Source organism: Eptesicus fuscus, chromosome 11 (genome assembly GCF_027574615.1).
Source record: "Eptesicus fuscus isolate TK198812 chromosome 11, DD_ASM_mEF_20220401, whole genome shotgun sequence".
Lineage (NCBI taxonomy): Eukaryota > Metazoa > Chordata > Mammalia > Chiroptera > Vespertilionidae > Eptesicus > Eptesicus fuscus.
This window is the reverse complement of record NC_072483.1, coordinates 54,002,528-54,020,053: the sequence shown is the minus strand read 5'-3', so window position 1 is coordinate 54,020,053 and position 17,526 is coordinate 54,002,528. Positions and strand designations below refer to the sequence as shown.

Here is a 17,526-nt window from a genome sequence, read left to right as displayed (position 1 = left end):
TTGTCCAAATGGCTTTCTTAACCGTGGAAAGAACACTGGTGGTTTCCCATCTTCTCTTAACCTTTCATAATACGTTTTGCCTTTGGTTTGACCTGGGACTTTGGGGATAAAATCGGTGACCTTCATCCAGTGTTAATCCAGAGATGGGTGTACATATTTAATATCTGATAACGAAAGTGAATTACATCAAAGGCTATTTTGCTGACTGATAACCATCTATCTTCTATGCTTCTTTATCTTGGATAAAAGTGTAATTCTTCTTAAATTTTATTTCTTCCTCTAATTAACCAACCCTATGGGATAGCATATTGGACAAGATAAGTGTAATCTAGATAAAACACTTAAATATATATGGGGTGGAAAGTGTTTGGGAATTGATAAGTTTTGTGTATACTCTCTTTCTTTGACTAGAACCACCAACCTTTGTAAAGAAAGTAGATGACTTTACCGCACTAGCAGGACAAACTGTTACCTTACAAGCTGCTGTGAGAGGGTCAGAACCCATTTCTGTCTCATGGATGAAAGGACAAGAGATCATCAAAGAAGATGGGAAAATCAAAATGAGCTTTTCCAAAGGTGTCGCGGTCTTGACAATCCCTGATGTTCAGATTAGTCTGGGTGGCAAATACACATGCCTGGCTGAGAATGAAGCCGGAAGCCAAACGTCTGTTGGGGAATTAATAGTTAAAGGTTCGTGTAGGAACATTTTAACTTTGAATCACTATTTCCACTTAAAAGTAAAACCCTAGCACACATCTTGGAATTTTAACTATTTAATGCCATTGTAGAACCTGCCAAAATTGTTGAGCGAGCAGAACTGATCCAGGTGACAGCAGGAGACCCAGCCACGCTGGAGTATACGGTCACGGGCACCCCAGAACTCAAGCCCAAATGGTACAAAGACGGGAGACCTTTGGTGGCCAGTAAAAAGTATCGAATAAGTTTTAAAAACAACGTTGCCCAACTCAAATTTTATTCAGCTGAGCTGCACGATAGTGGCCAATACACGTTTGAAATTTCCAATGAGGTGGGCAGCAGCTCCTGTGAGACGACTTTCACTGTCCTAGGTTAGTGTCTCTAGAAACCTGTGCTTCATATTCCTTTGAAAATGAACAAACGACCAAAAATACAAGCACGAACACTTTTCCATATTGACCTTTCTTCCCTTCTTGTGCCATGAACAGATCGAGACATTGCTCCATTTTTTACCAAACCCCTTCGCAACGTGGATAGCGTTGTTAGCGGTACCTGCAGGCTGGACTGCAAAATCGCTGGCTCCCTCCCCATGAGGGTGTCCTGGTTTAAGGATGGGAAAGAAGTAGCTTCTTCTGACAGATACAGAATAGCGTTTGTGGAAGGCACCGCCTCTTTGGAGATAAGCAGAATAGACATGAATGACGCAGGGAATTTCACCTGCCGAGCCACGAATTCCGTGGGAAGCAAGGACAGCAGCGGAGCCCTGATTGTGCAAGGTTGGATGGAGACTGCATTTCATTCTTACTATAGACGATGTTCAAATTAAGACTTCTCCCTTAGATCGCGCCTCTTAACTCTTTGAAATTCTTTCTTATACCCCTTCTTTAGAACCACCCAGTTTTGTAACTAAACCCGCATCCAAGGATGTTCTGCCTGGCTCGGCAGTCTGCCTGAAGAGCACCTTCCAAGGATCTGTTCCTCTCACAATCAGATGGTTCAAGGGTGACAAAGAGCTGGTTTCCGGTGGAAGCTGCTATATTACCAAAGAAGCTTTAGAAAGTTCCCTGGAACTCTATTCAGTAAAAACCTCCGATTCAGGCTCATATACCTGTAAAGTCAGCAATGTCGCCGGAGGCGTGGAATGCAGTGCAAACTTATTTGTAAAAGGTTCGCAGTGTTTTCTGGACATCTTTGCGCTGCCATTGTTATAAGTCGCTGCCTCTTTCTCATGTTTCTTAATAACTTCTTTCCTTCCATAGAACCTGCCACATTTGTTGAAAAATTAGAACCATCACAGCTCTTAAAGAAAGGAGATGCCACCCAGCTAGTCTGCAAAGTCACTGGTACCCCTCCGATTAAAATCACATGGTTTGTAAATGATAGAGAAATTAAGGACAGCAGCAGACACAAAATGTCTTTTGTGGAATCCACTGCAGTTCTAAGGCTTACAGACGTTGCCGTCGAAGACAGTGGGGAATACATGTGTGAGGCCCAAAACGAGGCTGGCAGTGACCACTGTGGTAGCATTTTAATAGTCAAAGGTTTGTGTTCACCTTGCCCCTTATGTTACCAAAATTGTGGTCCATAGCACAGATTCCTCCCCCATTAACTCAAAATAATTCCTTTTCCACTATAGAGTCACCTTACTTTACCAAAGAGTTTAAGCCAGTCGAAGTGTTGAAGGAGTATGATGTCATGTTGCTGGCCGAGGTGGCAGGCACACCTCCCTTTGAGATCACTTGGTTCAAAGATAACACAACTCTGCGGAGTGGTAGAAAGTACAAAACCTTCCTTCAGGATCAAATGGTTAGCCTGCAGATCCTCAAGTTTGTAGCTGCTGATGCTGGTGAATACCAGTGTCGGGCGAGCAATGATGTGGGCAGCAGCACCTGCAGCGCCAGGGTGACGCTCAGAGGTTAGTGTTGGTTCAAATGACCGACTAGCTCTTCTGCAGAGTCAACTCATTTTTAAGCCAGTTTTTCTATAGACCTAGTATTGATTGAGGATTCATTCTTCTATTAGAACCACCAAGCTTTGTAAAGAAGATCGAGAGCACCAGCTCCCTTCGAGGAGGCACCGCTGCCTTCCAGGCCACTCTGAAAGGCTCCCTGCCCATCACAGTGACTTGGTTAAAAGACAACGATGAAATCACCGAAGACAATAATATAAGAATGACCTTTGAGAACAATGTGGCCAGCCTGTACCTCAGTGGCATCGAAGTCAAGCATGATGGGAAATATGTCTGTCAGGCCAAAAATGATGCAGGAATACAAAGATGTTCTGCATTACTCTCAGTAAAAGGTTGGTTCAGAGAGTCAACCATGGGTTTTAGGAAAACATGCAGATATACGCCTTTCAGCAGAGCGATTCACAGCCCACACTTATCCCTTTGTTTTCTACAGAACCTGCAACAATCACCGAGGAGGCTGTGTCTATAGATGTCACCCAAGGAGACCCAGCCACTTTGCAGGTTAAATTTTCAGGGACTAAGGAGATTACAGCCAAATGGTTCAAAGATGGCCAAGAACTGACCCTGGGCCAAAAATATAAAATCAGTGTCACTGACACAGTCTCTATACTGAAGATTATTTCTACAGAAAAGAGAGATAGTGGAGAATATACTTTTGAGGTTCAAAATGATGTTGGAAGAAGCAGCTGCAAGGCTAGCATTAATGTGTTAGGTTGGTATTGCTTTTTTATGGGGAGGAACTGGGCATTTCTATGCTCCTTCATCCCTTACAATTGTAGAGAAGATATAGATTGGTGGATTGACCTAACCATTTTTTTTTGTTTGTTTTTTATTACATAGATCTTATCATACCTCCCTCATTCACTAAAAAGCTGAAGAAAATGGACAGCATTAAAGGGTCTTTTATTGACTTAGAATGTATAGTGTCTGGGTCACATCCCATAAGTATCCAATGGTTCAAAGATGACCAGGAAATTTCAGCTAGTGAAAAGTACAAATTCTCTTTTCATGACAATACTGCCTTCTTGGAAATCAGGCATCTGGAAAGTACCGATACTGGGACATACACTTGTTCTGCCACCAACAAGGCAGGACACAACCAGTGCAGCGGCCATCTGACAGTCAAAGGTCGGCAACTTTATCTCCACCTCTCAGAAGCTTATTGCTGTCTCATCTCTCAATTCTTACCTTTATTGCCCTGTTCTAAAATGAATGTTCCTTTCTTCTTTTGCTTCTCTTTCTTTCACCTCAGAACCCCCTTACTTTGTGGAAGAACCCCAGTCGCAAGATGTCAACCCTAACACAAGGGTTCAGTTAAAGGCTCTTGTGGGTGGCACTGCGCCCATGACAATTAAGTGGTTTAAAGATAACAAAGAGCTGCACTCAGGAGCAGCTCGCTCGGTTTGGAAGGATGACACCTCCACCGTGCTAGAGCTCTTTTCAGCCAAAGCTGCTCATTCTGGGACCTACATTTGTCAACTAAGCAACGATGTTGGTATAGCAACCAGTAAAGCCACTCTCTTTGTAAAAGGTCTGGTCCCTACATCTTCTCACTTTCTTGCTTGTCTAGATTTTCTTGTGGGGGTGGGGGTGGGGTAAGAGGCTTTAGAGATCAATTTTGTTTATTGGCCTTTGTTTTTAAAAATGTTCAACATCACACTTTCCTTCCTCACCCCCCATCTTTAGAACCTCCTCAATTCATTAAGAAGCCCAGCCCAGTGTTAGCACTGAGGAATGGACAGTCTACAACATTTGAATGCCAAATAACAGGCACTCCTGAAATCAGAGTTTCTTGGTATCTGGATGGGAATGAAATAACAGCCATTGAGAGACATGGCATTTCCTTCATCGATGGTTTGGCCACTTTCCAAATTTCCAGTGCCAGGGTAGAAAATAGTGGGACGTATGTCTGTGAAGCTCGTAACGATGCGGGCACGGCAAGCTGCAGCATCGAATTAAAAGTGAAAGGTTCGTTACTGGCTCTGCTTTCCATGTTGGCTGCGCTGCTGGCCGGGCCATGGGTCTTCCCTTGAGTAAGCTAGTCTCTGTCTTCCTTTTGAACTTTTAGAACCTCCCACCTTTATCAGGGAGTTGAGGCCCGTGGAAGTAGTGAAAGATAGTGACGTGGAGCTGGAGTGTGAAGTTATGGGAACACCTCCATTTGAAGTCACTTGGCTGAAGAATAATAAGGAAATTCGAAGCAGCAAAAAATATACCCTGGCTGACAGAGTGTCGGTGTTTAATCTGCACATAACCAAGTGCGACCCCTCAGACACTGGGGAATACCAGTGCATTGTGTCCAATGAAGGCGGCAGCTGCTCTGGCAATGCTAGAGTCTCTCTCAAAGGTCAGTTACACACACAAGAAGCAGGCTGCCCCAGAAAAATTCTGCAGTGCTCTTTAATTTTATGATGATGGGTAGGAGTTCAAATATGCCTCTTCTTTTCACACTGTCTAATCACAGAACCACCATCGTTCACGAAGAAGATAGAAAACATCACTACTGTTTTGAAAAGTTCTGCCACTTTTCAGAGCACCGTGGCAGGCTCTCCTCCCATTTCCATAACCTGGCTGAAGGATGATCAGATCCTTGACGAAGATGATAACGTTCATATTTCCTTTGTGAATAATGTGGCCACTCTTCAGATCAGAGCTGTGGATAACAGACACAGCGGGAGATACACGTGTCAAGCCAAGAATGAGTCAGGAATTGAGAGATGTTATGCTTTCCTTCTAGTACAAGGTTTGTAAGCTATTCCCTTTTGGAGTTAGTCTGTGGAGACCCTTTCATAAACATGCCCTATCTCTGGTGGAATTGTCAGTGCAACTCATCCACGTTTTAATTCTTGCTACAGAGCCTGCTCAAATCCTAGAGAAAGCTAAATCCGTTGATGTCACTGAGAAAGACCCAGTGACCTTGGAGTGTGTTGTGGCTGGAACACCAGAACTCAAAGTGAAATGGCTTAAAGATGGGAAACAAATTGTGCCCAGTAGATATTTTACGATGAGTTTTGAAAATAACGTGGCCAGTTTTAGGATTCAGTCAGTAATGAAGCAAGACAGTGGTCAGTATACTTTCAAGGTGGAAAATGACTTTGGAAGCAGTAGCTGTGATGCCTACCTGAATGTGCTAGGTTGGTACCTTGGCCCCAGTCGGCTTCTGTTATTTATATTATGTCCTTTGTAAACAAATGGCAACATATTAATGAATGTGTTTTGCTGTTTACATTGGACAGATCAAAATATTCCTCCATCATTCACCAAAAAATTAACCAAAATGGATAAAGTTCTGGGCTCTTCTATTCATATGGAGTGCAAGGTTTCTGGCTCACTTCCTATTAGTGCTCAGTGGTTTAAGGATGGAAAAGAAATATCTACAAGTGCAAAATACAGACTTGTCTGTCATGAGAACACTGTGGCCCTGGAAGTTTATAACCTGGAATTAGAAGACACTGCGAATTACACGTGCAAGGTCTCAAATGTCGCAGGGGATGATGCATGCAGTGGCATCTTAACTGTGAAAGGTTGGAATTTCTTTACCTCTTCTTGATTCTTCTTTGTAATTGCTTTTAAAGTGTATCACTCTTACCTTGTGTCCTTTAGAGATAAAAGTCTCAATAATTCTGTTTCTTTAGATATGTATTTGAGTTCAAGAAATATTCAGTCATTACCTCTTTTCAAAAAGGTTTTCTTATATGTCCATAAAACTGTCAAAATAATTTAACTAAAGGGGTTGAATTTAATATATTTCTCTTAATAACCTGTAGAACCACCAAGCTTCCTAGTGAAACCTGGGCGTCAACAAGCCATACCTGATTCTGCAGTGGAATTTAAAGCAGTTCTAAAAGGAACACCACCATTCAAAATAAAGTGGTTTAAGGATGATGTGGAACTTGCCCCTGGACCTAAATGCTTCATTGGCTTAGAAGGCTCAACTAGCTTCTTAAATCTCTATTCAGTGGATGCTTCCAAGACAGGACAATATACTTGCCAAGTTACCAATGATGTTGGTAGCGACTCTTGTACTACAATGTTGCTTGTGACAGGTGTGCAGGTTTGATTGTTTTATGTGTCTGTCTAACCTGTGGTCCTTTCTGTGATCTGTCACTGTGCATCTACCCAATCATTCTGAGATATTTTCTGGTTATTTCAATGTCATAATTCTGATAATCTCAACACGAATTAGCCAATGAGTTTAAATTTGATGTGCCCTTCTTTCTAACACAGTACACTGTATCTGCCAGGCATTGGTCATGTGTTTTGCTCTTTTCAACATACTACCTGATTGAACTTTTGTTATTTGTATCTGTTCTCTCATAATCTCCTCTTTCCTTCACTCTCTAGAACCACCAAAGTTTGTAAAAAAATTAGAAGCATCCAAAATAGTAAAAGCAGGTGACTCAGCACGACTTGAATGCAAGATCACTGGATCCCCAGAAATCAGAGTTGTGTGGTACAGAAATGAACATGAACTCCCAGCCAGTGATAAATACAGGATGACATTCATTGACTCAGTGGCCGTCATACAGATGAATAATCTTGATACTGAGGATGGTGGGGATTTCATTTGTGAGGCTCAGAATCCTGCTGGCAGCACAAGCTGCAGTACCAAGGTTATAGTAAAAGGTAGAGATCTCTTTCTTCTGTTCATTACCTGAAACCTACCTTCTTCACCCCTGGGTATCATAGCTCTTTATTCCTTTACTGACACTTTAGCTTCCATTTGAGTTCATGGAATATTTTCCCAAACTGGTATTATTTCCCTTTTTAAATGTTATTTCTTCTTAAGATTTACTTCCATGCAGGCAATCATTCTGAGATGTTTTCTGGTTATTTCAATGCCATAATTCTGATAATCTCAACACAAATTAGCCAAAGAGTTCAAATTTGATGTTTCAAAAGCATGCAAAAACACCAAAGTAGGCATTTTAAAATTAATTTTGCCTTCAATCAATTTATAGATATATCATCCTCAGTATACTATTTATCTTTAATAACAAGGAACATTTACTACCGGTAAATAAGATGCAAGCAATATAGGTTTTAACCTTACATTTAAACCAGAACAATTATATATTCTTTTCTCTCAAAAATCAGTTCCTATTTTTATAAAATAATATCACTATACGCTGGTGCAAATGATACTGGTATTTCTACTGCCATTTTCCAATATTTTTGTCACAAAGTCCACATTTTTTTATGTTATGGTTAATGCAGTAAACATTTTTTGAAGCAAAAGACTCAGATCACAAATGTTGTGATGACTTCCAAGTCTCTCCATTGTAGATCATATACAAAAAATTTATTCCTGAAGTCAGGATTCCATACTTCATGCAAATCATATTAATGAATATAGTTGGGGTTTTGGCTTTGTTTGGTTGTGTTTTCCTCTTTTGATTAGATTTTTTTACAACTTGCACATCAATCTTTATAGTCCAAGATAAATAAGTAAGATGGAGTAGACAGAGTGTTGAACTGCTTAGTAAGGACAGTTAAGTTCTCTACCAATGAAGTTAAGTGATTTTGTAAAGGCTAATGGCCACTCTGAAGCTGTTACTCCTCCACACAAGCAATAGCACTTGACACCACTTCCCCATTTAAAGTATCTTGACTCTTCCAATTTAAAAACAAAGAAATAAAAATATTCTATGAAATTAAATAGCCCAATTCATAAGAAACTCTTGTGTTTTTACAGAACCACCTGTCTTTAGCAGCTTCCCTCCTGTAGTAGAAACCCTTAAAAATACTGAAGTTAGTCTTGAGTGTGAACTCTCGGGAACACCACCATTTGAGGTGGTGTGGTACAAAGACAAGCGGCAACTCCGAAGTAGCAAGAAATACAAGATTGCATCCAAAAACTTCCATGCAAGTATTCACATTCTCAATGTCGAAACTTCAGACATTGGTGAATACCACTGCAAAGCACAGAATGAAGTGGGAAGTGACACTTGCATTTGCACTGTAAAATTAAAAGGTAAGCATATTTCCTGCTTGTGGCAGAAATGGCAGGAATGTGCAAAATGCTTATTTTTTTTCCTCTGTTCCATTATCTGGACGACCTTTTGAACAATCTCCATCCATCTTTCCATGTTCAGAACCACCAAGATTTGTTTCCAAACTGAACAGCCTCACCGTTGTAGCTGGGGAGCCTGCTGAGTTACAAGCATCTATAGAAGGCGTCCAGCCTATTTCTGTCCAGTGGCTTAAAGAGAAGGAAGAAGTGATTAGAGAAAGTGAAAACATCAGAATTACATTTGTGGAAAATGTTGCAACTCTACAGTTTGCAAAAGTAGAACCAGCTAATGCTGGGAAGTATATCTGCCAAATCAAGAATGATGGTGGAATGAGGGAGAACATGGCCACATTGACTGTTCTAGGTTGGTACAATATGGTACAATAATCCCCTGATAGAAAGGGGTGCCAAATGCTGAGAGAGTTCCTAAGTGTTACTGGTAGAATCTCCTTCTCAGAATTTCTCCTAGAGCTATATTATCCACCCTCATCTATTTGAAAGGTTTAGGGAATCTAATAAATCTTCCCAAACTCAGTGATTCTAACAGAAAATACCCATCTGTTTTACTGTTTACTTACTACATTTCTTGCTGGATTAGCAGATGTAATCATGACTATCTTTAGTGACTTGTAAAAAAAAAAAAAAATAGGAGCCCGGCATGACATTTTGTTTCCAAAGTACTAGTTGTTAAAGCTGGCAAGAACAGCAAAGATCAAAGTGATAGAAAAACTTGCCACTTTCATCATTGGGCATGTTAAACTCCAATTTTTAATTGTTTGGATAACAACTTCCAAAAAACTATCTTTTGTACCTGAAAGTAGAGCAAAAATATTAAGTAATTAAAAATAACACGTCGCCTTTGCTTTCAATGTCAAGTGCAAATCAATATATATGTATTAATCTACATTATCTGAATTGCTTTGAAAATCAACTAGTGCACAAACATATTTCTTAATAATAACTCCTATAGTAATAACTCATGACAGTGTGAAATCACATTTTGAGTCTAGAGAGAGCCCTCACATAGCATCTCATTGAAATAAACAATCTTAGTGAATCTGAAAGTAGAGATCAAGACAGTAGAGATACCTCTACCAGACTTTGACAGATGACTATTGAATTGTATTTCAGAGCCTGCAGTCATTGTTGAGAAGGCAGGACCCATGACAGTGACTGTAGGGGAAACATGCACTCTGGAGTGTAAGGTGGCTGGCACTCCTGAACTCTCAGTTGAATGGTACAAGGATGGAAAACTGTTGACCAGCAGCCAAAAACACAAATTTAGCTTCTACAACAAAATCTCTTCCTTAAAGATTCTCTCCGTTGAAAGGCAAGATGCAGGCACATATACTTTCCAGGTTCAAAATAATGTGGGAAAAAGCAGCTGCACAGCTGTGGTCGATGTCTCAGGTTAGTTCCAATGTATTCCTCCCATTGCTCATGCAAATTCCTTTCAACTTTTCTTCTCTCGAGAGTCTTCTATTCTTCCAAATCATGACGCATCTCTTGCCTTTCCTCACACAGACCGAATGGTTCCTCCCTCTTTCACACGGAGACTGAAAGATACCGGTGGGGTGCTGGGGACTTCTTGCATCTTGGAATGCAAAGTAGCCGGATCATCGCCTATCTCTGTTGCCTGGTTTCATGAAAAAACTAAGATTGTCAGTGGAGCAAAGTACCAAACCACATTTTCAGATAATGTCTGCACATTGCAGCTGAATTCTCTGGACATGTCCGATACGGGCAATTACACATGTGTGGCTGCTAATGTCGCTGGGTCTGATGAATGTCGTGCAGTGTTGACTGTACAAGGTCAGTGTTAGATACTCAAACCCTTTCTTACAAATTCCTCTTTGGGTTGACACACATTTGAAAGTGCTCTTCTTTTTTTATTCACAATTGCACTTAAGTTAGAAGCTTACAGGATCTTTTCATTGTCCTCCATGTCTATGTAGAATCACCCTCTTTTGTGAAGGAACCTGAACCTTTAGAAGTACTACCAGGCAAAAATGTCACCTTCACAAGTGTTATCAGAGGAACCCCTCCATTCAAGGTTGGCTGGTTCAGAGGTGCCAGAGAACTGGTGAAAGGAGACAGGTGCAACATCTATTTTGAAGACACTGTAGCAGAACTGGAATTATTTAATGTCGACCTATCTCAGAGTGGGGAATACACCTGTGTGGTTTCTAACGGTGCTGGCCAAACATCCTGCACCACTCGTCTTTTTGTTAAAGGTTTGTTCAAGTGCATTTGTTCTTCCTATTTTCTGTACACTGATACCTTTGTATTTTTGCTGTGTTTAACTGCTGTGCTTTGTCACTCACCAGAACCTGCTGCATTTGTGAAGAAATTAAGCGATCACTCTGTAGAACCAGGAAAGTCCATCATTCTGGAGAGCACCTACACTGGAACACTTCCCATTTCAGTTACATGGAAAAAGGATGGTGTTCCCATAACCCCATCTGAAAAATGCAACATAGTCACAACAGAGAAAACTTGCATCCTGGAAATTCCGAATAGCACAAAAAGAGATGCAGGAGAGTATTCCTGCGAGATTGAAAACGAGGCAGGAAGGGATGTTTGCAAAGCTCTGGTGTCTACATTAGGTGTGTTGTCTTATTCTGTCTTAACTGATCAGCACTCATCTAACAGGAAGCATGGTTTGTTTGGTTTTTCTTTCATTCCAGTTGCTAATGTGAGCCTTTCTTCTTTAGAACCACCTTATTTTGTTACGGAACTGGAACCTCTGGAGGCATCCGTTGGAGATTCAGTTTCTTTACAGTGCCAAGTTGCTGGGACACCAGAAATTACAGTGTCTTGGTACAAGGGAGACACCAAGTTACGGCCAACTCCTGAATATAGGACCTACTTTACAAACAATGTGGCCACACTTGTTTTTAATAAAGTGAATATCAATGACAGTGGAGAGTACACATGTAAGGCAGAAAATAGCATAGGAACTGCTTCTTCTCAGACTGTCTTCAGAATTCAAGGTGATGATGTTATTTTAGAAATTAATAAATGTCTTTTTTTCTTATCTTAACTCTTTTTATCTTTATAAGGGAAATTTTCATTTCATCAACTAATGCCTCAAGTATCACTTGTCTTCCTACAGAGCGTCAACTCCCACCTTCCTTTGCAAGACAATTAAAGGACATTGAACAAACTGTTGGGTTACCAGTTACACTCACTTGTCGATTAAATGGCTCTGCACCCATCCAAGTGAGCTGGTATAGAGATGGGGTACTTTTGCGAGACGATGAAAATCTACAGACATCCTTTGTAGATAATGTGGCCACTTTGAAAATTTTGCAGACTGACTTGAGTCACTCTGGCCAGTACTCTTGCTCAGCTTCCAATCCACTTGGAACAGCATCTTCTAGTGCTAGACTGACAGCAAGAGGTTTGTTCTCATGTCAATCTTTCTCTTTGCAAACCGTGACTTCTTGCTTATTGCCAACATAGAAATGGCCAATGACAAAAGCAAAAAACAAACAAACACATTTTGCCTTTTCTTCTCATCTTCCAGAACCTAAGAAATCTCCCTTCTTTGACATCAAGCCTGTATCTATAGATGTTATTGCTGGGGAAAGTGCTGACTTTGAGTGTCATGTTACTGGCGCTCAACCAATGCGAATCACTTGGTCAAAAGATAACAAGGAGATCCGTCCTGGAGGAAATTATACGATCACATGTGTGGGAAACACTCCCCATTTGAGAATTCTTAAAGTAGGCAAAGGCGATTCCGGTCAGTATACTTGCCAAGCAACCAATGATGTTGGCAAAGACATGTGCTCAGCTCAACTCAGTGTGAAAGGTATCGTTATGTGGCATTTACCAATATTTGTTCTTTCCCATGTTTGTGTAAAAGTTTCTTTAGTTTTTAAATTTTTGGGGTACACTGGATCATGTTACAATTTGTATATTTGTGTTGGAGGTAACATTAATCAAAATTCCGTTTTCTCTTTGTATTGTTCTTTAAGTTAGTGTATTGGTAAGTGTAATCCTACCAGTAAGTGTTGTTTAATTGATATCTGTTAAATGTTGTTTCAACTATCCATTCTCTTTTTCCATTCTTTCCTGTTCCATAGCATTCTGATTTATCATCATTAAACATTAATCGAGCATTTCTATAATACATTAACTTGTATGTTGTAACTTACAAATTCAAACTACAAAATAAACTTATCAATTTAATTCTCTTTAAAAATATGAAAAGCTGACTTAATAGAAAAGGCAACTTATTTTCACCACAAAATTCTCAGGAAGCATATTCTTACTAAACCAGTTTAAATAAGCACTTCTAGGGTTTTCAGCTACAAACATGTTATTTTTTTCCCCTTTGATTTACTAGAACCTCCAAAGTTTGTTAAGAAATTAGAAGCTTCAAAAGTTGCAAAGCAGGGAGAAGCCATCCAACTGGAATGTAAAATAAGTGGTTCCCCAGAAATCAAAGTTTTGTGGTTCCGAAATGACAGTGAGCTTCACGAAAGTTGGAAATACAGCATGTCCTTCGTTAATTCCGTGGCGTTGCTCACCATCAATGAAGCCAGCGCTGAGGACAGTGGAGACTATATCTGTGAAGCTCATAATGGTGTTGGAGATGCCAGCTGCAGCACAGCGCTGACCGTTAAAGGTTAGACACACTGAACTGCTTTCTTCATTCCCATCTGATTTCCATTCCTGCTCAGGAATGTTATGAACTCCAAAGTAGTAAGGCTAGTTAAGAGTATTTGCTTGCAGTTCTTAAACTAGTTTTTAGGAATTGTCATTTCTTAAGTTAGCATATTATTATATGGTCACACCAGCCATTCTTTTTTTTAAATTTCTTTAATGATTAAGGTATCACATAATTGTCCTCATCCCCCCATTCCCATCCCAAACCCCTCCCCACCTTTTCCCCCACCCCCCTGTTGTCCGTGACCACTGGTTAGGCTTATATGCATGCATACAAGTCCTTTGGTTGATCTCTCCCCTTTATCCCCACCCTCCCCTACCTTCCCTCTGAGGTTTGAAAGTCTGATCGATGCTTCCCTGTCTCCAGCCATTCTTAATGATTGTAGATTCTAATTTGTTTTTCATTTTTAGTATGCAAATGTTTTTATTGTTTATCTTTTTTCCCCCGGTAGCACCTCCTGTTTTCACCCAGAAGCCTTCTCCAGTAGGAGCCCTTAAAGGTTCTGATGTCATCTTACAATGTGAAATTTCGGGAACGCCCCCATTTGAAGTGATATGGGTTAAAGACCGGAAGCAAGTTCGAAGCAGCAAGAAATTTAAAATTACTTCAAAAAATTTTGACACAAGTCTCCATATCCTTAATCTTGAAGCCTCTGATGTAGGAGAATATCACTGCAAGGCTACTAACGAGGTGGGAAGTGACACGTGTGTCTGCACTGTCAAGTTCAGAGGTTTGTATATATGGGCACAAACATGTATGTCTCCTCCTTTCATCTTTTCTTGCTTGACCAATCATTTATATGGGTGTGATTCTCATTTTTTCTTCCCTTAAACCAAAAATTTATTTCGTTAGAACCTCCACGATTTGTGAAAAAGCTGAGTGACACCTCAACCCTTGTTGGGGAAGCTGTGGAGCTACGGGCTGTGGTGGAAGGCTTCCAGCCCATTTCTGTTGTCTGGCTGAAAGACAGAGGTGACGTCATCAGAGAGAGTGAAAACACAAGAATTTCATTCGTTGATAACATCGCAACCCTACAACTCGGTAGCCCAGAAGCATCTGATGCCGGAAAATATGTGTGCCAAATCAAAAATGATGCTGGAATGAAAGAATGTTCCGCAGTCTTGACTGTACTAGGTTAGTAACAAAGTATAGCCCGAGGGGGGGAAAATCAGGTTAATTGACCCATGATCATTTTCTACAAATATTACTCTTTCCCAATATTGAGTACATGTTTAGTTTGGACGGTGAGTTTATTTTCAATGTAATTATACTTCATCTTTTAGAACCAGCCAGAATCATAGAGAAGCCAGAACCCATGACTGTCACTACTGGAAATCCTTTTGCATTAGAGTGTGTAGTGGCTGGATCACCAGAACTTTCAACCAAGTGGTTCAAAGATGGAAGAGAATTATCTGCAGACAGCAAACATCACATCACGTTCATCAACAAAGTGGCTTCACTTAAGATCCCCTGTGCAGAAATGAGTGACAAGGGGTTATACAGCTTTGAAGTGAAAAACAGTGTTGGTAAAAGTAACTGCACTGTATCTGTTCACATTTCCGGTAAGTAGTAGGAGGTATTTATGGTTCTATAACTTTTCCTGGAAAATAAAGCTTCTCTTTAAACAGAAAACTGCCCTTCTCCACATAGATCGAGTTGTGCCTCCTTCCTTCATCCGCAAGCTGAAAGACACGAACGCCACCCTGGGGGCCTCAGTGGTTTTGGAGTGCCGAGTCTCTGGCTCGGCCCCAATCTCTGTTGGCTGGTTTCAGGATGGAAATGAGATTGTTAGTGGGCCTAAATGCCAGTCCAGCTTTTCGGAAAATGTCTGTACTTTGAATCTGAGCTTACTGGAGCCTTCCGACGCAGGCACATACACGTGTGTGGCTGCCAACGTGGCTGGTTCAGAGGAGTGCTCAGCAGTCCTGACTGTGCAAGGTCAGTGTGCAAGGATCAGGCTGCCATTTCTTAAGTCTCTTCCACGTGACATGGTGCCTGCCTTGCATGGAATTTCTTTATTTCATCTTCATTTATTAGTCTTGGCTCTCTTTTCTTTTCTTAACGTTATTATTTTATGTTTTTCATCACCATTTATCCCCTCTGTTCACTCTTGCACCTCCATCCATCCCCTCCCCCTACAATCACCACACTGTTGTCTGAGTCCCTGAGTTTTCTCTCTTTATACTTTCTTTTTTGCTCATTCCCCCTGACCATCTCACCCCCCTCCTCCCACCACCACCATAGCTGTCTGTCTGCCCTCTCTGAGTCTGTCTCCATTTTGCTTGATAGTTCAGTTTGTTCATTAAATTCCATAAATGAGTGAAATCATATGGTACCTGTCTCTCATTGAAACATTTTAGCAAAATGTTCTCCAGGTCCATCCATGCTGTTGCAAAGGGTAAAACTGTCTTCCTTTTTATGGTAGAGTAGTATTCCATTGTGTAAATGTGCCACAGTTTTTTTTATCCACTCATCTGCTGATGGACACTTGAACTGCTTCCAAATCTTGGCTATTGTAAATAATGCTGCAATGAACATAGGGGTGCATATTTTCTTTTGAATTAGTATTTTGGGTTTCTTCGGATAAATTCCCCAAAACGCTAGTTGGCTCCCTTTTCTTCAAATAGCAAAAGCACCTCTCACTTGGATTTCTCTTTTTCTCTTGATCTTCCCCTTCTCCTGGGGTATCTAGAACCACCATCTTTTGAACAAACCCCGGATTCTGTGGAAGTTTTACCTGGAATGAGTGTCACATTCACCAGTGTCATTAGAGGCACCCCTCCTTTCAAGGTCAAATGGTTTAAAGGCAGCAGGGAACTGGTGTCAGGGGAGTCATGCACCATCTCTCTGGAAGATTCTGTCACAGAACTGGAGTTGTTTGAGGTGGAGCCATTGCAGAGTGGAGACTATTCTTGCCTCGTTACTAATGATGCTGGCAGTGCTTCCTGCACCACACATCTTTTTGTGAAAGGTTTGCTCTTCACTCCAATTCGTGTATCTTTTAAATTTTTTCTAAGTCGTCATTTTGAAGACGTCAATTTTACCCTCATATTTTCTCCTTATAGAACCAGCCACCTTTGTGAAAAGATTGGCTGATTTCAGTGTTGAGACAGGAAGTCCCATAGTTCTTGAGGCCACATATACTGGCACGCCTCCCATCTCAGTGAGCTGGATGAAGAATGAGTTTCCTCTTTCACAGTCTCCGAATTGCAGTGTTACTATGACCGAAAAATCTACCATACTGGAAATTCTCGACAGCACAGTAGAGGATTATGCACAATACAGTTGCCTGATAGAAAATGAGGCCGGTCAAGATATTTGTGAAGCTCTGGTGTCTGTCTTAGGTGTGTTGACAGTTACCTCTTTTTATTGCTCTCCTTTCTTTCTCTTAAAAACCCTCTGTTAGTTAGCATGATTGATTGACTACCACTCTTTGTACCTTAGAACCACCTTATTTTATTGAACCTCTGGAACATGTGGAAGCAGCCATTGGAGAACCTACAACTTTACAGTGTAAAGTGGATGGAACCCCAGAAATCAGAATTTCTTGGTATAAAGAACACACAAAGCTACGATCTGCTCCTGCATACAAAATGCAATTCAAAAATAACATTGCCTCCTTAGTAATCAACAAGGTGGACCATAGTGACGTGGGAGAGTACACATGCAAGGCAGAAAACAGTGTGGGGGCAGTTGCTTCTTCAGCTGTGATTGTTATCAAAGGTGATAATGGTTTTGCTTAACAAGTCTTGCTGTGTGTTGACAAATCCATTTTCTTAAAAACAACAAAAATTTAACGGACTGAAACATGTTGTAGATATTTTCTGTCTTGTAAATAAGGTCTATCTGTAATTTCTTTACAGACCGCAAACTTCCACCTACTTTTGCAAGAAAACTGAAGGATGTCCATGAGACTCTTGGCTTCCCAGTTGCATTTGAATGCCGCATCAATGGCTCAGAACCTCTTCAAGTGTCTTGGTACAAAGATGGGGTGCTTTTGAAAGATGATTCTAATTTGCAAACATCTTTTGTTCATAATGTAGCAACTCTTCAGATTTTACAAACTGACCAGAGCCACGTTGGTCAGTACAATTGCTCAGCTTCTAATCCTCTTGGAACTGCTTCATCCAGTGCCAAGCTTATTCTCTCAGGTGAGTAGCTCATCACATT

At 40.7% G+C, this 17,526-nt stretch overlaps 1 protein-coding gene across 1 annotated transcript in view; it reads left to right on the top strand.

Annotated features, from left to right (window-relative positions):
- Positions 1–17,526, top strand: part of TTN (titin) — a 281,117-nt gene that overhangs the window by 78,391 nt on the left and 185,200 nt on the right. Inside the window, exons 51-85 of the mRNA XM_054723165.1 lie at positions 412–690; positions 789–1,067; positions 1,185–1,472; positions 1,585–1,863; positions 1,956–2,237; positions 2,333–2,611; positions 2,719–2,997; positions 3,099–3,377; positions 3,506–3,793; positions 3,918–4,196; positions 4,352–4,633; positions 4,734–5,012; positions 5,130–5,408; positions 5,521–5,799; positions 5,902–6,189; positions 6,433–6,711; positions 7,010–7,291; positions 8,361–8,639; positions 8,761–9,042; positions 9,810–10,088; positions 10,203–10,490; positions 10,634–10,912; positions 11,006–11,284; positions 11,393–11,671; positions 11,794–12,081; positions 12,208–12,495; positions 13,033–13,314; positions 13,808–14,086; positions 14,209–14,490; positions 14,640–14,918; positions 15,007–15,294; positions 16,049–16,327; positions 16,422–16,700; positions 16,801–17,079; positions 17,220–17,507. Coding sequence (XP_054579140.1) covers positions 412–690; positions 789–1,067; positions 1,185–1,472; positions 1,585–1,863; positions 1,956–2,237; positions 2,333–2,611; positions 2,719–2,997; positions 3,099–3,377; positions 3,506–3,793; positions 3,918–4,196; positions 4,352–4,633; positions 4,734–5,012; positions 5,130–5,408; positions 5,521–5,799; positions 5,902–6,189; positions 6,433–6,711; positions 7,010–7,291; positions 8,361–8,639; positions 8,761–9,042; positions 9,810–10,088; positions 10,203–10,490; positions 10,634–10,912; positions 11,006–11,284; positions 11,393–11,671; positions 11,794–12,081; positions 12,208–12,495; positions 13,033–13,314; positions 13,808–14,086; positions 14,209–14,490; positions 14,640–14,918; positions 15,007–15,294; positions 16,049–16,327; positions 16,422–16,700; positions 16,801–17,079; positions 17,220–17,507 — 9,855 coding nt within the window. The remainder of the gene's footprint in view (positions 1–411; positions 691–788; positions 1,068–1,184; positions 1,473–1,584; positions 1,864–1,955; positions 2,238–2,332; positions 2,612–2,718; positions 2,998–3,098; positions 3,378–3,505; positions 3,794–3,917; positions 4,197–4,351; positions 4,634–4,733; positions 5,013–5,129; positions 5,409–5,520; positions 5,800–5,901; positions 6,190–6,432; positions 6,712–7,009; positions 7,292–8,360; positions 8,640–8,760; positions 9,043–9,809; positions 10,089–10,202; positions 10,491–10,633; positions 10,913–11,005; positions 11,285–11,392; positions 11,672–11,793; positions 12,082–12,207; positions 12,496–13,032; positions 13,315–13,807; positions 14,087–14,208; positions 14,491–14,639; positions 14,919–15,006; positions 15,295–16,048; positions 16,328–16,421; positions 16,701–16,800; positions 17,080–17,219; positions 17,508–17,526) is intronic.